Genomic DNA, 23,595 nt, shown 5'->3' with positions numbered 1-23,595 from the left:
ATAGAAAATACCATTTTACCCTTATGAGTTATTGAACCTGCCCTTTTGTTTTCAGCTTTACGCAACTTATAACTAACCGGAGCAATAGGGGCCAATAAGTCCCGACAAAGGGAGATCCACCTAGAGCGACGATACAGAGGCGAATGCAAGGACAGAAAGTGTCGGCGATCATTATGTCAAAAAAACTCATGGAAAATAAAATCATGGCCAAAACTTCTGAAACTCCCGATTTAAAGGGCTTAAAAAAAAAAAAAAAAAAAAAAAAGGCCATTGTCAACAGCTTCAAGGAGTTAAATACATCAAGATTGGAAAATAAAGAACAAAAAAAATTTACTGTTCATTAATCTAGATGATCAAACCCGTCTGTCCGGCCGCTTCAATCTTCACTCCTACTAGAATCGTTGCCCTCTCCGGAAGGCTTCCAACAGTGTGTAATCGATGTTCATTAATCCAGATGATACCATTACCTCACATCTTTCATCCAAACGACCTAGTAATTGAAAAGTTCGTCAATTCAATATGAAATTTAATTCCAACTTTTGATTTGGATCCAAAGTCACCACCTAATTTCGACCCAGACCCAATTTCAATCCAACTTTCCTCCCGGGTTCTAAATCTAATCCAAAACTTTCTGAAACTGAATAGCTGCAGGTACAGCAGAACTCAGACAACATTAGCACGTTCAGAACTCCAAGTAAAATGAAATGGGTGTGGGTAGAAATCACAGTGGATGAGTCTCGAATAAGACAACAAAGATTTTTTAATACTAATTCAAAGAGTTTTAGAGGGATATTTGTCTGACATACCTTGAATCCAGTTATTGGGATTTTGACAGCCTATGTGTTTCATCTTCTTCCGGCAGCATTAGATGGAATATCCCATCTAGATTTCTTGCGTCAGACTCTGATCAAAGCGATCGGGAGTAAGGAGGAGGAACTGAGATTTGGAATTTTTGTCTGAAAATCTTGAGATTGTCGTGTTGTTGTTGAGGGTTGTAGGTTAGCGTTTTGGAGAACAGAGAGGGGGGCTTCATACCGGCTTTGTTCTTCGCCGGTGGAGAGTTGTTCAACGATGAAAGGGAAGGAAACTTCCTTGTTTTAGTTAAAGGGTATAAAGGTCTATTGACTGCCTTAAGGGGTAGTTTGGGCATTAAGGATTTTCTCCAACCATTAAGTCATCACTAAACGTTGATTGACTAGTGGACAGGGGCTAGTTGTAATAAATCTTAAATGTAAGGGTGGCTCAAGTAAACTATTCAAACTTTTGGGGTGTCAAGCAATCTGGCTATTGTATAGGGGGTGTCCAAATAATAACCCAAAAAAAAATAATAATAAAAATCCCATTTTTATGAGCCTTGAAACCTAGGTTTTGAATTTAGTTTAGAAAAATCCTAGATTTCGGTCAAAACTTGGGAAGTTTCGGTTTCGGCCAGGGTCGAAATCGAAACCTCGATCCTTGCTGATAACAAATTTAATTTTCAGATCTGAAGTGAGAAAAGAAGTAATAATAGAATAGAATAGTAGAATGATTGTTGTCGTGAATGAATCAAAATAAACCCTAACTAAACTATGAGATAGTAGTAAGAAAGAGGTCGAATCCACAGGGAACTAGAAGGCTAAATCTACTAAGATTGAGGTGAATGTTGTTTTAAAAATCAAATTTATAAATTCAGAATTCAAATTAAAACTAAATAAGCCAATTAACAAGAACAAGAATTAAAGAGAAGAAGCTATCCTCAGGTCTCGATTTGGTTCATACTTCGGTTCACTGAAACTACAAGTTCCAATGCAACCGCAAAAATCTAATCTCTGGCTACCCTAAGCATAACCTATCTTGTCAAGCACTATCGTCTATCGCTTTCGCTTAGCACGTTTAGTTTGATTGGTTAAGGGTTATCATTAGTGTATGCCAACAATCAACATAAAATACCATTGTTTGAATAGAATAAATAAATCACAGAGACAAATATTTAAACTAATTTAACTATTAAAAATCATCCACAATGGGAGGGGTCTTTAACATTAAAAAATCAAGTATGAATTTCAACCGGAAATTAAATAACAGTAAATCAAAACTTCATCTAAACCTAAAGATAGAGGGGACTTAACCGCTCATGATGCGAATGAATAAAGGGCAGCAATGATGATGGTGGTGATGGAACCTCGATGTAGTGGTAATGATCTCTGTGCAATGCTGTCCAGGAAAATCCGTCCACAAGAAGGGGGCAATCCAAGAAAAAAGGAGAACCACAAAAAGAAAGAGAGAAAAACCAGCCAAGGATAATGTGTGTGAAGGGTGTGTGAGGGGTTGATATGAAAAGGGCAGCCCTAATTCCTAGAGAACGAGTGTGTAGAGTCTAAAAAGAGAAGGACCAAGAGGGATATATGGGAGAGAGGGCTGCGTGTGTGATGTAGGGGTTCTTAGGTGACTAGGTTTCGTACAAGATTAACTAACTAGGTAGGGTAAACTCAAGTGACTTGGGTTGGACAGGGTAAGGGAGGCTCAACAAACAAGATTGACATGCAAAATAAAGTGAGATTAATGAGCAATGTAACAATGAGCAATAATAGTCTAAGAAGAAAAACACATAAATTCACTTAAGCGTCAAGTGGGAATATGGGGTAGGGAACATAGCAGTAAGCAAAGTTAGGTTCTAACACTAGCCTATTAAGCACCAAAGATAGATAAGAATCCCTTGTTATATGTTCTAAAACCAGTCATGCTTTGTAATAAAGAAAATCAGCAACGTCTAAGGCAAAACAGTGGGAAAAATAAAGGTCAAACAATGGGCTAAAAGGGGGGTGGGTTTAATGGAAGAGGATGAAGCAAATAATAAGGGAACAATGGGGGGTGGAAGGGTTCAGTTCACTACTTACTTGTTGCCCAGGTCTGAGGAGTAAAGAAGAAGATGACGTCCTCCAAGGATGAAAAAAAGCTTTCTGTCCATGCTGTTGTTGATGAAGAAAATCCAGCCTGCAGAGAAGTATTCTTGATTGCTGCCGGTGGATCTTGTGTGTGTGTGTGTAGGGGCTGCCAGTAGCTTACGAACGGTAGGGGCAGCCAGCAATATCAACCAAGACAAAGGGGGTAAAAGAGAGAGAGGGAGAGTGTCGTGAGAGAGAGAAGGCGAGAAAAAGAGAAAGAAAGTCGAGAAAGAGAGATAGACGAGAAGGAGAATCGAGAGAGAGGGAATCGAGAGAGAGAGAGAGAGAGAGAGAGAGAGAGAGAGAGAGAGAGAGAGTCAATAATTCATTAACTAAAATTCTTGGCCAATGGCCTTACACTTAAATAAGAAACTAATTGCTAACAAAAAGGAATCCTAGTCAATTAAAAGAACTAATTACGAACAAAAATAAGTCCTAGTCAATATAGGACTTTCTAAAAACCAATAGAAATAAAACATGTAACTTCCTAATTTATCTCAAACTAAAAATAAAACATGATTCTAAAAGAAACTACTAAATATAAATAACCAAATCAGATCTATGGGGGCCACATAAATTGGCCAATGGGGGAGGAGAGAAGAATGGACCAGCGCTGGGAAAGTCTGGTTTGATCCTCTCTCTCCTTCCTTCTTCTTTCTTGTTTCTTCTAATCCTCCAGCCACAAAGATGGATCGTGTGGTTGGGCCTTCTTCTTTCGGCTGTACACCTTGATGTCCCCATCAGTGTGTTATGTGAGATGGAATTGAAGTAGGAGAGAAAAAGGAGAAACGTGAGTGAGAGGAAAATGGGTTGGCGTGGGAGAGACAAAGAAGGAAGGAGAAAGATAGAGAACAAGAAGAACCGTGGGAGATGTGAGAAAAATTAGGGAAAAGAAGATATAGATAGGGCCTAGATTAGGACAAAAGAGAGGGGGAGAGAAACGTGGGAGAGAGAGATCGATAGGGATAAGGGTGTGTGTTGTGAGAGCAAGGAGGAGAGAGAGAACGTGGGAGGTGAGTGAGAAAAGAGAGACATTGTAGGAGGGAGAGGTTCGGTGGGAGATGGAGAACCGTGGCTAGGGTGAGATGGGATAGGAAAGAGAGAAATTATAGGAAAAGAGATTGGTAGGAGAAATTTAGGAGAGGGATTTTAGGACAGAGAGAAAAAGCAGAAGTGGAGTTGTGAAAAGGAATGGAGTCATGGGCTGGAGTGGTACTAGGGGAGAGATTTTAGGAGATGGTTAGGACAAGGAGAAAGAAAATGCTGAGATAAAGTAAGAGAAGGAGAAGGGAAGGACGTGTGAAAGAGGGAAAGAAGGAGAAACCGTGGGGTTTCTCTCTCCTCAATTTTCTTTTTTTGTTTTATTTATTTTTTTATTCTCTCCCTCTTTTGGAAATTCCAACTCTACCCTTGATCCTTTGCCCTTGCTTCTAGACTGAACCATCTTCATCCATTTAGCATCAAATCTGTGCACATCCCTTGAAAACCCTGCAATCAAAGATCATCACAATATGTGGTCAAATTAATCATGAAAACCTAATTAAAATCAACAATTGAGTAGTAGTTTTGTGAATAATTACGACCCGATCACACTCCCCAATTGCACTTTTGCTTGTCCTCGAGTGAAAGACAATAATAACTACTCTACCTATCATGCCATTAGCTTAATGTAGGGGTGTCAATTCTAAGCCCGCACCGGTAGGCCCAACCGAGCTCGACACGTTTATAAACGATAAACGGGTGTTCACGGTGTAGGTAGCTAGCCCGTCGAGTGCCCGACCGAACCAATATGTTTATATGCTCAATTGAATCGACTCGTTGTAGCCCGACCCAGCCCGACCCCCTTTAATACTAGATAAAATTCCTTTTATGCCACTACTAGTAAGAAACTAATTAAGATTTCTTACCTTTTGCTTTGTAGTAGGATTTGATTTAATTCAGCTTTATTTTGTAAGTTGTAATGGTCATAATCTCTTCTTTTTTTTTTAAAAAGAACAACCATAATCTCAACCCACTTAAGAATATAATTTTTGGGTAGGCACGTTTAAAGCCCATTTAGATTAAATAGGTCTGTAGCCCGGTTAAAGCCCGATTAAGGCCCGTTTAAGGAAGCCCGATTAAAGCCTGACATCGACCAGCCCGATTATAAACCGTACCATGCCCCCCAAAGTTAGGGTTGTGTACTTAAATGGACGTTCACGGTGCAAGGCTTTCAAGTAGGCCCGACCGGTTGACACCCCTAGCTTAATGTAACCCCTCATAAACAAGTAAGAGCATCATCAACGAATCAATAACAAAGATTCTAAATATGCCAACAATTCAACACAAAGTTAAAAAAAGAACAACATCCTTGTCCACTCTAGCCAACTTTTACTCTTACATTCAAAATCAACCATCGTAGCTAAGTAATGAGGTCCAAGTGCTATACAAGTCATCACTTTTGTCATGCAACTATGATCATACTTTTTTTTTTTTTTCAATTACTCTGATTCGTGCAATGTCCTGACCTATTAAACTTTCTAAATGGGCTATGTAGCGAGCTTTGGGTCAATTGCTCTCTAGCCAGATGGCTTTAAGGAACTAGGTGTAGAACACCCCTCGGACTTACTTACTCAACCCAAATAGGCTACAAGCCAAGATAAGACTAGATCAAAATTTTCAAATTTTGCTCAAACTGTCTAACCTTTTTATGCGAAACTCCATGTTTGTGACACAGAGGCCCGGTTACTCAGTAGGAAGTCTCTCTCTCTTCTTCTTCTTCTTCATTTTTTTTTTTAATATATTCATTCCACCTGTTTGACGCGAATTTCAATGCTTGTGGCAAAGAAACCCAGTTATTAGGGAGGAAGTCATAATGCATGATTTAAAACATTTTCAACACATAAGGGTTGTATAGTTACACAAGGATCATCATAAACATTCACTAAAATGGAAATTTCAGATCCAAAGCAAAAAGTTAACCAACATGGAAGAGTAATAATGTTCTAAGTTTAATTAACTGTTAAATGCATCAACACACTTAAGAATCACATGCTGTAACTCTTGACAAAGATCTTAAAAGCTCTAGAGTAGAAAAATTCAGCAAAAATGTGCAATCAATACCAGAGTTCAAGTTCAAATTGTTCATTCAATAAAAAATTCACCCTCACTCCCCAACTTAAATGACATTGTCCCCAATGGCAGGTGAAAGAATAACACAAAATAAAGCAAGGGGAACAATACAATGCAAAGCAAAGGAGAGGAGTAATACAACCAGATGGAGTAAAGTGCTACTGCTATCATCTACACCAATATGGTTACGCTCCATAACTAAACCTGAAAAACCAACTAAAAAAAATACACACAAAGCAAAATAGTGGGTTGCCTCCCACAAGTGCTAAGTGTACCGTTTTCAGCCAGACAAACAGTGGAACTCAAAAGAAATCATAAACCGGATCAATCTAGTCAATAGACTCAACGACCTGGCCATCAGTAATACCATCCACATGAGGTTTAAGGTGCTGCCCATTAATATGAAGAGTGTGCCCTGTTTTAAGATCTTGAATTGTAATAGCACCATGGGGCGACACTTTAGTGACCATAAAGGGGCCATCCCACCGAGAGCGAAGTTTACCAGGAAAGAGGTGTAACTTGGAATTGAAAATCCAAACTTTTTGGTTAACTTTAAAAGAATTACGACAATATGTTTATCATGAAGGCCTTTGTCATAGCCTTATAAATATGTGCATTCTTATACGCATCATTGTGCATTTCTTCCAACTCCAAGAGTTGAAGACGATGGTTGGAATCAACTTTGACCATATCAAAATTAAATGTTTTAATGGCCCACAAAGCACGGTGTTCCAACTCAACAGGTAAGTGGCAAGCTTTCCCAAATACCAATCAGTAAGGGAACATGCCAATAGGAGTCTTATAAGCAGTACGGTAGGCCCACAGTGCATCATCTAGTCTCAAAGACCAATCTTTCCTATCAGGCCTAACCGTTTTCTCTAGAATGCGCTTGATCTCCCTATTGGGCACCTCTATTTGACCATTGGTTTGTGGATGATAAGGCGTGGCAACCTTATAAGTAATATAATACTTCCGCAGTAGAGCCCCAAAATTCCAGTTTTTAAAATGGGAGCCACCATCACTAATGATGGAACGTGGAAATCCAAAGCAACTGAAAATGTGACTCTGTCCAAACTTAAGTACCACCTTGTGATCATTGGTTCTTGTGGCCATTGCTTCAACCCATTTGGACACATAATCTACCGCAACCAAAATATACTCAGAGCCGAAAGATAAAGGGAAAGGTCCCATAAAATCTATACCCCCATACATCAAAGATCTCAACAATCAAAATAAGATTAAGGGGCATCATATCTCTGCGAGACATATTTCCAACTTTCTGACAACACAATTGCGGAAAAATTCATGAGCATCTCTAAAGATAGTAGGCCAAAAAGAAACCACTCTGTAAAACCTTGCTAGCAGTTTTCTTGCCACTAAAATGTCCTCCATATGCAAGAGTGTGACAAAAGGTAAGGATACTATGAAACTCACTCTCTGGGACACAATGGCGAATAATCTAGTCAGGACAATACCTAAACAACTCCGGATCCTCCCAATAGTAGAACTTCAGCTGTGAGAAGAATCTATCTTTCTCTTGCTTACTCTAACCATTAGGAAGTTTCCCAACAGCCAGGTAGTTCACTATATTGCAAATCAAGGAGAAGGCATATGAGAAATCGCGAATAATTGCTCATCACGAAATAAATCTCTAACCAACTCACTGGTGGAGGGTGACTCAACTAAGATCCTAGACAGATGATTTGCTACCACATTATCGGAACCTTTCTTGTCCTGAATTTCTAAATCAAATTCTTGTTACAGAAGAATCCATCTAATCAACCTAGGTTTGCTGTCTTTCTTGGCAAGTAAATGCCTAAGAGTAGCATGATCAATATACACCACAACCTTATATCTTAGGAGATAAGATCGGAATTTTTCGAGAGCGAACACAACTGCTAGCAATTCTTTCTCAGCCGTAGTATAATTCAATTGAGCTTCTGAGAATGTCTTACTAGCATAACATATGAGAATGTGTTTCTTGTCAACTCTCTGTCCTAACACAGTTCCAACAACATAGTTAGATGCATCACACATAATATCAAATGGTAACGACTAATCCGGGGGTTGGATTATGGATGCTACAGACAAGAAAGCTTTAATAGTATGGAAGGCTCGAAGGCAGGCATCATCAAAGACAAAATGTGCATCCTTGGCAAGCAAATTGCACAAGGGTTTAGGTATAATATTGAAATCCTTAATGAACCGCCTATAGAAGCCTACATGGCCTAAAAATGAACGGACCTGCCAAATAGAAGTGGGAGGTGGGAGTTTGGCAATCTAATCAACCTTGGTCTTATCAACTTCTATCCCACGTTTGGACATAATGTGACCTAGAATGATGCTGTCTTGAACCATGAAATGGCTCTTCTCCCAACTCAGAATCAGATTTGTCTCTATACAACGTTTCAAAATTTTGGTCAATTTTAAGAGACAATCATCAAAGGAAGACTTAAACACAGAGAAATCATCCATGAAAACCTCAAGAAAATCTCCCACCATGTCAGAAAAGATAGACATGCACATCTAAAAGGTTGTAGGTGCATTATACAACCCAAAGGGCATCCGTCGAAAAGCGAATGTACCATAAGGGCATGTGAAAGTGGTTTTCTCTTGGTCTTCAGGACACACAACAACCTGATTATAACCTGAATAACCATCTAAGAAATAGAAATGGCTTTGTCCTGCTAATTTCTCTAGGATTTGATTAATGAACAGTAAAGGAAAATGATCGTTACGGGTGACAGAATTCAATTTCTGATAATCAATGCATACCTGCCAACCTGTGGTTGTGTGAGTAGGGACCTTGTCACCCTAGTCGTTCTCAACGACAGTAATGCCCGACTTTTTAGGCACAACTTGAGTGGGACTCACCCACTTGCTGTCAGAGATCGGATAAATAATGTTTGCATCTAACCATTTCATCACCTCTTTCTTGGCAACTTCATGTATGTTAGGATTCAATCTCCTTTGCGCATCCTGGAAAGGTTTAGCTCCATCATCACAATAGATACGATGCATACAAATTGATGGGATAATACCTTTCAAATCAGCCACTGACCATCCAATGGCAGCCTTATGTTCATTGAGAACATCCAACAGTTTGCTTTCTTGATCAGGTGTCAAATTGGAAGCAATGATGATAGGTAGTGTCTCATTCGATCCTAAGAAAGCATATTTTAATGAATCTGGAAATGGTTTAAGTCTAACACTGGTTGAAAAATAAAGTAATATTATAAGCACACGGGTCGTGTGTAGATGCGGTTCGATCACAGGGAGGTGAGCCTTTGTGGAAAATTCAGTTCCAACCTAGGCAATAAAAATTGTACTAACTAATGGGGTTGTCATAATTAAAGTATACTAAACTAATAATGGTAAAAGGAAAGAATTAACTACGGAATTAAATTAAACATGCAATAATAAAGTGAACCTAAGATTAAGACGAATGAATAATGAACCTAAAATTATGCAAGCACTAGAGAGATGTGAAATTATGACGAGGGGAAGCACTTAGGAATTAGAATCTATCATGAAATTTACGAATCTAAAAACAATCTAGCCCTATATCACATGCGAAAGATAATGATATACATAATTTTTTACTTTGCAATAGGGTTTTGGTTATATGGAATCATAGTTGTCACGGCGTCAAATCGATCCAAGGCGGTGGAGGGGTGGCTAATCGATTTGGCGATGAATCGCCCATTATGGCGTTGCCATGGCGGTCAAATCACCCATGTGTCATTTTTTATTTTTCCTATTTTCTAAAGTTATTTAGTGTGCTACTTTTTTATTTTCCCTATATGCTACAAGCCTATAATATATACCCTATAACATATAAAACCAACATTAAGTAATATCAGATATCAAAAATCAACATAGCCTTATCAAAATCACCCTGCATTTTACAAAAAATCGACCGCCTAGTGAATCAGGCGTGACCTGGAGTCCATGGCGGTGCCATGGTGACGCCTATCAACCAATGGCGACTGCCATTTGTGAGTCATGTAAATCGTAGCATTGCCATAAACTTCTTTTTTAGCCAGGACGCCAAATTGCCGCCTTGTCGCCATTACAACTATGTATGGAATTAAGAAAATGGGCTTCAATTGCTTACAAGTTTCTCTTCATCTCATAGTTTCATCCAATCCCCAAGTTGTGGGATTTTTTTTTTTTTTTTTGGATGAATAAATAAATTTATACCCAAAGAGAAAAGAAAATACAAGGGAAAGGGGGCGAGGCTTAAGGCAACAAGGAAAAGCCAGCCCCAAGGGGAGTAAAACTAAAAAGCAACAAAGATAAAAGCATCTGCAGAAAGAGAAAACCAAGAGAGGCGAACCAACATCCTAGGAAGCAACAAGGGAGGAGGGGGAGCAGTGGGAGGAGAAGGGCCATCAAGTGTTGGGAGTGGGGATAGTCATAAGGTTCTAGGAGGCGATGATGTGTCTGTTTCTAAGGGAATTTGGGACAGGGCGGGAGCGGAGGGTGTGAAGGGATTGGATTTTAGAGGTAACATCAAGGAAGATGGCTGTCCAAATCCTGTATGAGGAGCGGGGGTTGGATGACCATCTACGGATGTTACACTCCATCCAAAGGTGGTTAATGGTTGCAGAGAAGGCTAGTTTACCAATGGTATCACAAATGGAGGAGCCGCAAATGTCATATCGACCCAAATCCATTCCATATCAAAAGGGAGAATCGGCCTTCTGGAGGGCCAGCACCGAGAGAGGACAGTTTTCCAAACGAAGGAGGAGAGGGGGCAGGAGAAGAAAAGGTGATGGATATCCTCTCAGCCAAGAGGATAGAGGCACAGGAGGGATTAATAGGGATGTGGCGGTGGATGGGGAAGGATTGAGTTGGGAGGCAGTTGGAGAGACATCTCTAGACAGTGAAGTTGTGGCAGGGAATATGATCCTTGAACCAGACGAGATTTCGCTAAGGAACAGGGCTAGAGGATCTCATAAAGGACCAAGAAGAGGTAGAGGAGAACAATCCATTGGAAGAGGGGGGCTAAATGCATTTGTCTTCCCTACCAAGGTGACCGGGGGGATGGGAGGGAGAGAAGACCAGAGATCTGCGAGGAGGGGAGGGGAGAGAGGGGGGACAACCCAGGGGGGAGATAATAGAGGAGACAATGGAGGATTTAGGAAGGCCAGAGGAATAGATGGTCCTAGGAGTGACAAGAGAGGAGAGAATCCCAGAAGGGTTCCAAGGGTCCATTTGAAGGGAGGTCGACTGACCGTTGCCAATACCGAAGGAGATGGCAGTAAGGGCAAGAGGCCTGAGGCTAAGAATTTTATACCAAATCCAGGAAGCATTATAGGGGATGGGGGAAGTCCAAAGGGAGTTGTGGGTAAGCAGAGAGGAGAAGACCCAATTTATCCAAATACTATGCTACTTGGACACAATTTTCCAAATGAGCTTCAGGATGCCCATAGAGTTGACCTCTTTGATTCTTCTGATACCAAGGCTTCCTTCTTTCTTATGCAAAAAAAAACTTTTCCCAAGATAGAGGATGAAGGAACTTAGAGGTATTAGAACTCTTCCAGAGGAAGGAGCAGAAGAGACCTTCAATGGATTTGATAGTTGAAGTCGGAAGGACAAAGATCCCAAACCAGTAGAGGTATAGAGATTGGAGGACAGATCTGATTAGGATGAATAGCCCAGTATAGGAGAGAAGTTTGCCTTTCTAAAGTTGGAGCCTCTTCCAGAGGAGATTAAGCATAGGAGAGCAATGATGGGCTGAGAGTCTGGAGGAGATGAGAGGGAGACCCAGGTATTTGACAGGTAAGAAGCCCAAAGAGAAACCAGTAAGGCCGAGGAGATGGGATTGGGTCTCAACAGAGACATCAAAGAGGAAGATATTAGATTTGAGAAGGTTCTTACAGAGGCCTGAAAAGGATTCAAAGAAATGGAGGAAAGACATAATGTCACACACTACCCTCTCAATGGCACAGGTATGCGGCACTGGAATTTCCAATCCAGTCAGCCCGATAACACCCAGGATCCCGAATGCAGGTAGTAACCAAACCTACCCTACATAACTACTAAAATCAGAGTATAGAAATAATATATCATAAAATCACAATTACGTGTGGTGTTCATCTACCATGATAAATATATAATTGCAGGCCCATAAAATTGATCCACAGGTTGCATTAAATATAACTTACATCTTACAATTGTTTACATTAATACACTGTGTACATTAAAATTCTTCACCTTTTCCATAGGTGTTTAATACATAAGCCTCCATATCCAAATAAATCACCCGGTCACCTCTGCTCCAGCTTCAATTATCTAGAAATGGTTAAGAGTGGGGGGTGAGCACGGGTATGCTTAGTGAGGGGTGCAGCACACAAGCACACATCAGAGAATCACAGATAATATATCTCAACCTCACAGCATCTCAAGTCCATATCACAAGCTCATGATGCAGCATCCACATGATTCAGTTACTAATCTAATTTCATTCCAATTACTAAGTCTCATCCTATGGGTATAAGTGCTATAAGAAACGTAGGTGGTATTCCCTACCTTGTACGTTGGGCCTCAGGAATACAAGCTTGTTGCAGGCAGGAGCCAGCCAGCTCCGGTAAGAGCCTCGGTCTCCCGGTTAACCCCTAAATAGTAACCCCGACAACATGGTCCCGGTCAGAGCCTCAGTCTCCCCATGTGTCTGATAGTACAGTACGTCGTATTATGCTGTGCCCATCAAGATATAGTACGTCATATCTGGGCATAGTAGTCCTACACGACATACCACCGCGTGAGATTAGCCAAAATCTATATAGCACTGGGGATGTGAGCCTAGCCATATGCAACTACATGCATCCATAGCATCCAATATATACAATTGTGGCTACAGCCATAAGACTGACCTCTAAGCCCACGGTATCGGACAGATCCTTGGCCACATTGTGCCACAGAACGCCAATATTACAACCATTTCCACACCACTATCATCCTAGGCATCCTCACATTCATGATCACATCCATTCTGGTAAAACATACATCAAATATCACATTCATTCTGGTAAAACATACATCAAGTGAAAGATTATAATTTTATAGAAAATACATTTATACAATTCAATATATGAAATCTCAAACTGGAAGATTAATTACTCACAACAGGATACAAGCAGCAAACAAACCCGTCACCTGAAATTCCATGCCTGATGCTCTTCACTAATTCCAGTCTTGCATATTATCTTCACCAAGTATGTATATCAGACCCCTAATTAACAATTTACATGTGAATCAACTTAACATAATCAGTCATGAATTATCCTTCCTAGGTTCTATTTACATTTCTGTATTCAAAACTATTTGTAACCTAATTCCTTCTCTCATCTAGTTAGAAGGGCATTTGCCTAACCCCTACAGTCATTGGACTTATCCTTGGGTTATGGGGTTGGTCTTATAGATCCTTAATCCTTATTCAACCTCCTTGGATATGTCAGTGTAGCCTTTATCCCAAGAATTACTTTTATTACTATGATAGGGGTAAAAGGTCATTTCCTTCTTATACATTCTCACCCCCTATTCTGTCCCTTTTCTTCTCCTTTACAGGTTCATACATCATGGCCATACTATATTCATAGCAGTTTTGGCAGTTCTGAACACTTCCAGATAGACATGACCCAGGTATCAACAAAATAACCTCACAATCCTATTCTGTCAGGCCCAACCAGCTGGCCGGTTAGCCGGAGGCTCTCTGGCCGGTTGCCTGGCAGAATGGGTTTTTACTGCTCTACAGCCCTGTACTTGATGACAGGATTGATCCCAGTAAATTCCATTCTTGAAAACATATTTATCTTGCGTTATCTCCCTTTATTATACCAAACCAAACCGTTTTCTTACCCGGGCTAGGTCCCCATGCTTTGTATTAATTGTTCTAAGCCTCACTTTAATCGGATTTGCTATATCTCCTGGCAAAATTGGCAGCATGTGTGGGTAATTTTCACCACAAATTTCATCCTATTTCAGTCCATTATGAAAAGCCCTTAGTCTTTGGGTTTCCAGGGCAACCTTGTACCCATTTGGGTTCTTAATTGGGCTCCACAGTTGGGGCTCTTTGTTGTGAGAACCTGTATCAGGTCTTCACAAGCAATTTCCTTCTTTCAATTCCACTTCTGTACTTTCCTTACCCCCAACCATCCATTAGTTAGTCAACTTTCAAGGTTAGGGTTAAGACTTACCTTCCCTACAAGTTCCAGGTATAAGAGGATCTATCATGAGCTGTAAAATTTCAGTTCCAGCTCTCAAATTCAGCAGCAGTACAGCAATACCATGGGGTAATCAGCAGCAACATGCAGCACCACCAGCTACACCTGCATGCACAGCAGCAGCAGCCGCAGGCAAGGGCAGTGAGCTGCTGCTGCGCTCTCTCTCTGTCTCTCTCTTTCCTTCTTCTTCCTTTCCCTTCCTTTTCCTCCTTTCTCTTCTGTGTTTTTTCTTTGTTCAGAGCAGCAAGATAGAGGAGAGAAAGAACCGACTTTCCTCCTTTTTGGCCCTAAGGTCTGTTTGGCCAAAAATCCTTTTTTTTTTTTTTTTTACAAAAACTCACTTTTGCCCGATTTCAAATTCAAATAACTCTCCATAGAGAATGGGTTTTAACATGAACCCAGTTGCAGTAAAACCTTTAAACATTCCTCTAATTATGATAGAAAGTGGGCGGAAAAATCCTATCAAATGGTGGGGCCCACAGAGGAAAATCCTCAATTCTGGGCATTCTGTTGCCCAAACCGGCAGGCTGGTTGGCCAGAACCTCTCCAGCCGGTTATTCTCTGTTTAATTTTCTGTTGTCCAACCTTTTCACTAAAGTACTCCACCTTATGTGGGATCCCTTTTTCAACCTTATGGCCATCCTTTAGGCTATCCCTATACCACAATAAGGTGTCCTTATCTCCATGTATTCTCTCCCCCCATAAACCTCCTACTCCTAAGTCTGGGGTTCTAGAATTAGGATGTTACACATAATGGTAGAAATGGAGAGGGTGTTAGCTTTAGAGAAGATCATAATGTCGTTAGGGAAGGCAAGAGGGAGAGGCGGAGGGATTTGCATTTAGGAATAGGGGAGATGAGGTGGAGATCAGTGGCAGATAGGATGGAGCGAGACAGGACTTCAAGAGAAAGAGAGAAATGAAAGGGGGACAAGGGGTAATCTTGCCGAATACCGCGGCCCAATGGAAAGTACCCAGCAGGACTACCATTAGCCAAAACAGAGAATCGAGGGAGGAAATGCAGCAGCAGGTCCAGTGGACAAAGGAAGGAGGGAAGGACATCTAGAGCAAGACTATAGAAATGAAGTCCCAACTGAGAGAATCAAACACCTTGTGGATATCAATTTTAAGGAGAGCAGAAGGGGAATGAGATTTTTGATCGAATATCATGACAATCTCTTGGTAAATAATGATATTATCAACAATGCTCCTGCCAGCAATAAAAGCAGATTGGTTGGGGCTCACAAGAGAATCAATGACTTTCCGAATCCTATTGGCCAGGATTTTGCAATGAACTTATAGAGAAAATTGCAGATAGTTAAGCATGGCGATGAAGAAAGATGAAAAATAACTAGAAGATGGACAAGACATGATATTGAATTAAATCTAAATTTAAAAAGAGAATAAAAAGATACTTTATTGAATATGTATTGCAGAAATCCACGCTTAAGGACTTCAAACTTCAACTTCAATCTTTACTTACAACTCAAGAGAAAAGAAAAATCTCATAAGGAAAAACTCTCTAAAAAGTTGTAATTCTCAAGTTCTGAATTAGGTTCCTATATATAGGCTAAGGAGAGAGAGTGCTAGAAATAGTTTAGGAAATGGAGAGATACTTGCAAGAGAAGAAAGAAGGAGATTTAGAAACAAAGTAGGAAAGAGAAAGATGTAAGAGAAGAAAGAGGGAAAGAAAGAAGGAAACCAAGAAGAAAAGGAATGGGAAAGAGAGAGGAGAGAGGAGATATATATATATATATATATATATTTTTTTAAATTCTAAATTTTAACTTAGCGGAAAACGGTTTTTTCGGCTATATCTCTCCATCCTGACCCCGGACTGACTCGACCCGAGAATTAAAGATGCATCATTTTAAATTACAAATGCAACGAGCCCAATATCCATTATGTTCCGGAGAACTCTTTAAATTTTAAAATTACCATCATGCCCCTTACACTTCTCTTCTCAAACTTGCGCAAGTCCTCCCTTGTCCAATTCTTCTTTGTTGCTCAATCTCTTTGTCAAACTTTTAATTTGAGGTGAAATTCCTCATTTTCCCTTGATTTCTTAAGTGAAAATTCTTCTGATCTTACCCTTGATCATATGTGAGTCGATCCATGGGTAAACTGGTGTCTAGATTGCATCAAATCCTCCCATTTAGCATCTTTTTATGCGCATGACCTTGTAACCTGTAAATGTGAGAAAATCACATTATGTAGTCACTTTTATCATTGATCTAGGATCAAAATACTTAATTAAAAGGGCAATGGATGTATAAAATACGGCCTAATCCCTCTGCAAAACTCGAGGTCGATTTTTTTTCAAGACGGGGAGAGTTGATGTTGATAAATCACATATATGGGCTTATTTTATTAGAAATAAGCTTTCGTTTGGCCTTTAGTCCAATGATTTTATTTTTGGTAATAAGCCACTTTAGTGGACCTAAATTAGGGTAGGAAGTAGGAATACTGTATGTACTTTATTAGGTTAATTTAAGTTGTTTTATTTCAGCCTAATTCCTTTACATAGTGTAGAGCGTTTCCTTTTAAGTGTCCTTTTTGTTTTAGGTTTCCTATTGGCTATGTAAGTTTGGTTAAACAAGTTTCTTACTTAGCTAGGGATTTTGTTATTTTAAACAAAACTGATTGTAGGCTATTGTCAACCCAATGATTTGATGAATGAAGTATGGCTTTGCTGTAGAAATGCAACCTTAAAACGATGCAAAAGATAATGAGAAAAAACAAGAACAAACAATGCACACAGATTTACGAGGTTCGGCAAGATTGCCTACGTCCCTGGTGAGATGAGATCCAGCTTCACTATCAATGGAGAATAGGGTTAAAATTCTCATCCCTCACACCTCTCAGTATTGCTTGCATTACAGAGAAAGAAACCCTCGCTACAAATATATAGCGAAAAACCCTAATCCGGAAAGTACACAATTGCCTTCAAATAAAAAATTCGAGCTCTGCTATACAGGGGGCCTCTTGCCCCCTTGCAACCCCCACGGCCAGCTAACCGGTTAGCGGGATTGCCGTCCTGCCTGTCGTGGCGCTGCACCAATACTCCTTGGATTAAACTGTGACGGAATACAAGACATCGTACACCAACATTTGCCTCTTTTTTAGTTGAGAAAGTGAGTTTCTGTGAGATTCAATGAAGAGTATTGTGATTGGAAAGATTCTAATGTAGGCCTTTTAGTGGGAAATCAAAGGTTATATCCCCTTCCCTATGTTTTGTTTTTCCTTCTCAAGTATGCATTCTTTCATCTAGTGTTACTTGTGATTGCTGAAGTTTGGTTTAACTTGAGATTGGAAGGGTATTCATCTACTGTTAGTGCTGTTCATTTGCTGTTTGTATTGGGATTTCAATGACAGCAAAGAACCACTGTCATAAAGTTGGCGGGCTCTGTTTTGAGCCCTATTTTGTTGAAATCGATATTGGTCATATCAGTAAATCCGGCCAGCAGATTTCCCTCTTCTCTTGGGGTATTAAAGGGCCTCTCAGCAGTGACCTTCAACCAAAGTTGGTGGCTGATCTGAGCCTCCGATCTGCTGTTGTGTTAAATCTCCCAAATTCTGGGTCTTGGGTTTCATCTATACTGTGATGACTCTTGACTTAAATCTGACTGTTGAATCATCACAGTATTTTGGGGTTTTGATATCCTAACAACATATTACCTTTGACCAGAATCTGGACCCCATTCATAAAGGTTGGCTTTGACCTTATCACTAAACCTAGTTTCTGGTTTAGGGTTTTCTTGAGATCCTGTTAAAGGGGTGTGAATTCTGAACCTAGGGTTCAGCCTATCTGTCACCCACCAGATATTCAGGTCGATTGTTCTATTAGGTAAGTGGAGTAACTAGATATACATTGTGGGTATCGACTAGAAGGACTATCCTAGCCGCGACTCTTTTTCTCTTTACCTCTCGTTTGCTCTCCTCTCATCTTTCTCTCTTTGGTTCTTCTTCTTCCTCCTCTGATTGCTGTTTTATTAGGGTTTGGTATTGTTACAGCTGCAATCCAAAAGAAAAAAAAAAAAGAGATGGGGGCAAATGATTGATGAAGAAATTTGTAGTATGAGCTCTGGAATAAAATGGATATGTTGTGCATTCTGTATTATTCATTTCTCTTTGGCATCCATCTTTTTTTTATATCCATATAAAAAAATATGATCACATACCTCAGGAATCTATGGCAACAAGTGTTACACCAGGGCTCATTTCTTTCCGACTCCTTGTTTGACAGATATGTTGATCCAAGAATTTTCTTAAATTGACACTTTGATATATTTTTCTGTGCTACTTTTTGCTCAGAATTCTATTTTCTATGAAGATATTACAAATGTACCTTGACATCTTTACTATCAATCTGTGGGTTTTGATGTGCTACTTTTAGCTCAAGAATTCTTTTTTCTATTAAAATATTGCTAATGCCCCTTGATAGTTGATATCCTTACTGATCAATCTGGCTTGGCACCCACCTCTACAGACATCTGCTATTCTGGTATCCTGTGTTTATGTATTACAAAATTTTCTAAACTCTTCACTGATTGTAGAGATGGAGAATAATATATAACATCCCATTTTAGTCATTAAGCTTTTGTCGAGAAATCTAACCTTTCCATCATTTTACTTGTATATAGGCAGGGATTTTAGGAAATATGCAAAATCTTTATGAAACTGTTAAGAAGGCACAGATGGTTGTTCAAGTCGAAGCAGTGCGTGTACAGAAAGAACTTGCCGTGTGAGTACTGTTTCCAACCCCCTTTTTCACTGTAACACTTTTGTTGTTGGTTTTGAAAATCTTAAGTCTGGTTTTTTCTGGCTTCTGTTTTGCAGAGCTGAGTTTGATGGTTACTGTGAAGGTGAACTAATAAAGGTATGCAATATTATATCATGATTCTAAAAGTGGTTCAAACAAATTTAAACTTAATTAGCCCATGATTCAAAGCCAGTTGAGAAGTTGAGAGTTGGGCTTAATCTTATATTGCCCTATATTATCTCAGATTTGCAAATGATTCTCTCACTCTTGCTTCTTTCATCTTCGTTTTTCTTGTTTTAAGAAAAATCTGTTTCTTTTTCTTTTAATATTAGTGGCATTGGGAGAATGCAGTCAAGGATTAAAGTATCGGTCGCCGTATCGGTTGGCCAAAATTAAGATACGTATCGGAGGGTATCGTATCGTATCGGAGATACGCTAAGATATGCTAAAGATACACACATAAATGAATTGGAAACATTTTTTTAAACACTTTTGCATAAAGAATTTTTTAAAAAAAGCTATTGATAACAAATGTTATGCATAAATACTAAATTGAGAGTATCATACTAAGAATTCAAGGTTTGTAGTTGTCCCATAAATATAAAATCCTTATTCCCAACCTTGATTTCCACTTTGGTTAGAGAGAAATATGATTGGCAGCAATTTTGGAACAAAAACCCCTAAAAAAATCGTGTTTTTCTGAAAAATTACCCATCTTGGCTATTATATGACCGTAACGCACTATATCGGTACATACCGATACTCACTGGTACATACCGATACTCACCGATACGTACCGATACTCACTGATACTTACCAATTGATACACATCGATACTCACCGATACATACCAAAACGTACATTTCACCTCGATTTTATATTTTCCATAAAGTCGTATCTGTGCATATAGTATCGTATTGTATCGATATGTATCGGTGGTCTATTGATGCACATCGGTATGTATTGTAGGATATATATCGATACGAAAGGATTTTAAAAATTTCATGTATCGTATTGGTGTGTATCGTATCAGTCGACTAAATTTAAGATACGTATCGGTATCGGAGATACTTTAGACCATGGATGTAGTATGCAAGAAGGGAGAAGAATATTATCATGATTTTCGTTAGGTTTTATTTGTCTTTGAATTCCAAGCTTTTCATTTGTGCTGAACAAGCTTAATGCCCATATAGATTTTTTTTTTTGTTGGGGAGGGGGGGTGGGGCTTCTTTGACCGTTGGGTAGCGACAGTATAGGAAAGCCTGACAACTGTCTTTCGGTTTTTGAAAGTTGATTACTCTGGATACCTCGGGTAGCGATAAGCACATTCAATGATAAAAGCGCTGTCTACTCTGTCTTCCCTCCCCCAAAAGTCCCCTCAGAATTCATCTGATTTGATGGAAAACTGAGCTGGGTAACAGTAAAAAATCCCAGTCTTCCATCTCCCCCTCTCTCTCTCGTTACCCTTCACCGGGTCTGAAACCCAGTTCCTCTACAAATGAGATGTTGACAAGTCACCTGAGCATCAAGATCCCCCTCCAATCTGCGACTCCCTCTCTCTTTCCTAACCTGTGACTTTCTGCCTCTCCCCCTTTGATCTGCAACTCTCTCCCATCACCTCAGATTTGAAACTCTTTCCCCACCCAATCTGCAGTAATCTGTCTCCACTGGTCTGCAACTCTCTCTCCCATCCAATTCTGGTGTTCTCTGAGAAAGCGGTGATCAATTTCTCTTGAAACCACCAGTGTTTTTTCTTTCTTTTCAAATGGTCCTGGTATATCTGATTTTCAAATCTTTGGTCTGCTGTAAAATTCGGCATTAATGGTCTCTGGGTTTCCTTTTGTAGACGGGCATTCAGCATTTGTACTGAGTTCCCACGGGTAGCCTAAATGCCTTCCTGTCCGTCATCTGTGATCAATGCACTCCATTTTTCTTTCTTCGGGCAGTCATGGGCTTTGTGAGGTCCTCCACAGATGAAAGAACCCCAATTCCCTTGTTTGGTTTACCAGGCTTGTTCCTTGCTTTCCAAAGGCCTGGGCACTACTGGGTGGGAAACCAAAGATATTTATATCATGCATACATCAGGGCATGGAAATCAAAGATGTCTGTATCATGTACACTCCACGACATTAAGGGCCCACCATTTACCAACCAATTGGAGCCTCAGAGAAATCAGATTGAAGCATTTTATGGTGATATTGTATTTGAACGTTAAAGAATTTTTTTTTTCTGTGTTATTTATTTCTTTAAGGGACTATTTTATTTATAGCTGCAGTTTTCTGTAGGTTACGCTTTCTGGAAACCAGCAACCTATACGCACTGAGATCACTGAGGCTGCAATGGAGTTAGGACCAGAAGTAAGTGAACATTGTTATGTTAGGCTGGTTATGCATTTCTTTCTCTCAACCTTTACAAAATAATTGTTCTGTGCATTACTAAAAAATAACAACCTTTTTTTTTTTTGGGGGGTGGGGTTGTGGTGGTTTACGAGCTATTAGACTTAAAAATAGTTGTTCTGCCTTTGCTGTGATTTTTTCCCCCCTGTTACACCCCATTGGGTTATCTTAACTCTGTAAGCAATTATACTCTCTGGAAATCAATGGTGCAATCCACTTTGAGAAAAATACCATATCCTACCCTTCCATGTATGAAATGACGACAAGTACTTTGAAAGCTAGGGAGACACAAAAGTTTAAAATGCTACAAATTAGCCTGCCTTTTCACATTTTGTCTGCTTTGTGTTCTTTTTAGACTAGATGGATGAAATTTTGGACTCATGCATGTACAGCTGTACAACTTAATACGCTTACTAGCTGCTAGATCATGCCCTGAGGAAATGTTCAGTGGGGCTTAAAAATAGTTTGATACTAAGGATTCTTCTTCGTTCCATTTGTTCACAATGTAGAGACTAATGGAATAACCCTAGATGTCGTAGATTCGGCTTAGGGCCATTTGTTTAATTTTGATGTTAGGACTCATTCATGAGATTGTGTTAGTTTGGGTGCATGAGACTTCATCTGAATTTCTGGAATAATGAACTAATATGCAATGCAAGTTAATTGTTTTCTAGTGCTTATGAAAATGAATGGTTATAATGATTTGACCTAAAGGTTGACATTATGTTTTGATACTCAGAGACACTGTAGATCACAGAACATTGAGCTTGGGTAAGGTCTTTTCTATCCATGAAATTGCATTTTTGATTGATATTATTTGTATCTTTAACTAATATGAAGTATGAAGTAGTGAGAGGGAAAAGAAAAATACATAATAATTATGCAGAAAACTTTGGATGAACCTTCTATTTGTTAGTGTAAGCAAAATAACCATTTTTGTCAGATTTCAGGCAATATTTCAAAATATGGCAATTATTTTTTGGAAACTCCTGCACCAAGGTTTTCAAATGTCTGTCCATTTAACACTTATGATGCAGTCCACAGTTCCCTCGTCCTTCTAGGCTCTAATCTCGTGCTTTTGTTCTCAGCCGAGTACCATTACCTCAGCATTATTGTGAATGTACTCCTCTTGAAATTTGGTAACTAGTTGGTCAGCTAGTTTAAGATCTTACGTTCTTTTGTACAAATCTGGATGCTTGCCAATGAAAAGTTCATTCATTCTGATTAAAGTTGTGATGGAAATCTTCTTCTTAAATGAAAACAAACTAGCATTGTGCACAGCTTTATGTCACACTGTTAATTTTGCTTTAGTCTGTACTTTTCTATATATGAATTGGTTTAAACTGTACCTGCTTTGTAGTTGCACCTTTTAAAGCTGTATTTGGAGATCAGACAATTTTGATCCAAGGTTAACATGCATCATTTTGTTTATGCAGAAGCTTTCACTATTAGTTACAGAGGCATACAAAGACGCACACCAGAAAAGTGTTCAGGTGAGGAACCATCTGCTCAAGATGATCTCTCTCTCTCTCTCTCTCTCAACCTGACTAATATGGGCCTTGTTTTTTTTACTTTAGTCAATGAAGGAGAGGATGAGTAACCTTGCGCAGAGTTTAGGGATGCCTCAAGGCCTTGGTGAGGGATTGAAGTGACCATACTATTCCATGGTGCTGGTGATATGCAAGCTTCAATTTTGTATAGTACTTGAGCAGAGGTGGTCTTTTACAATGTTTTACCATGCCATCAGCATCTGATCAAATGTACTCATGGTTTATGGGATGGTAGAAGATTCAGATCCTGTAATCTTTGTCTTTGTTACTGAAATAAGCAGGTTAATCTATTTTGCTGAGCGACCTATCAATAATACCCAACTTACATGATAGACTTCAGGCAAACACATGATATTATTCTTAAAGTTCCAAGGTACATAAGCCAGATATGCACCATAAAATCCAACTAATCATAGGAGGAGGACTATAGGACTAAGATTTGCCTAAGGTAAGCATCGTCATTATCATCGAGGATGGAATTTAGAGGGAGCCAATGACTTCCTGTTTGACTCTTATTTAGGTCTCATCCATTTGTACAGTTCAGGTTGTAGAAATGCAAATGGGTTCAAATCACATTCTGAACTCCCCATGAGTCGTAGCAATTGGGTTTAGGCAACCAGTTAG

General features: G+C 39.5%; 1 protein-coding gene across 1 annotated transcript in view; it reads left to right on the top strand.

Annotated features, from left to right (window-relative positions):
• Window positions 1-23,261, top strand: part of LOC122081881 (nucleoid-associated protein At4g30620, chloroplastic-like) — a 38,493-nt gene extending 15,232 nt beyond the window's left edge. The window contains exons 3-7 of the mRNA XM_042649247.1: window positions 18,907-19,007; window positions 19,103-19,142; window positions 21,311-21,382; window positions 22,858-22,914; window positions 22,999-23,261. Of these exons, the coding sequence (XP_042505181.1) occupies window positions 18,907-19,007; window positions 19,103-19,142; window positions 21,311-21,382; window positions 22,858-22,914; window positions 22,999-23,073 (345 nt within the window). The 3' untranslated portion in view covers window positions 23,074-23,261. The remainder of the gene's footprint in view (window positions 1-18,906; window positions 19,008-19,102; window positions 19,143-21,310; window positions 21,383-22,857; window positions 22,915-22,998) is intronic.
• The last annotated feature ends 334 nt before the right edge of the window (window positions 23,262-23,595 follow it).

This window comes from Macadamia integrifolia, chromosome 6, assembly GCF_013358625.1.
Source record: "Macadamia integrifolia cultivar HAES 741 chromosome 6, SCU_Mint_v3, whole genome shotgun sequence".
In the NCBI taxonomy this organism is placed as follows: domain Eukaryota; kingdom Viridiplantae; phylum Streptophyta; class Magnoliopsida; order Proteales; family Proteaceae; genus Macadamia; species Macadamia integrifolia.
This window is presented reverse-complemented; position numbering and strand designations above follow the sequence as displayed.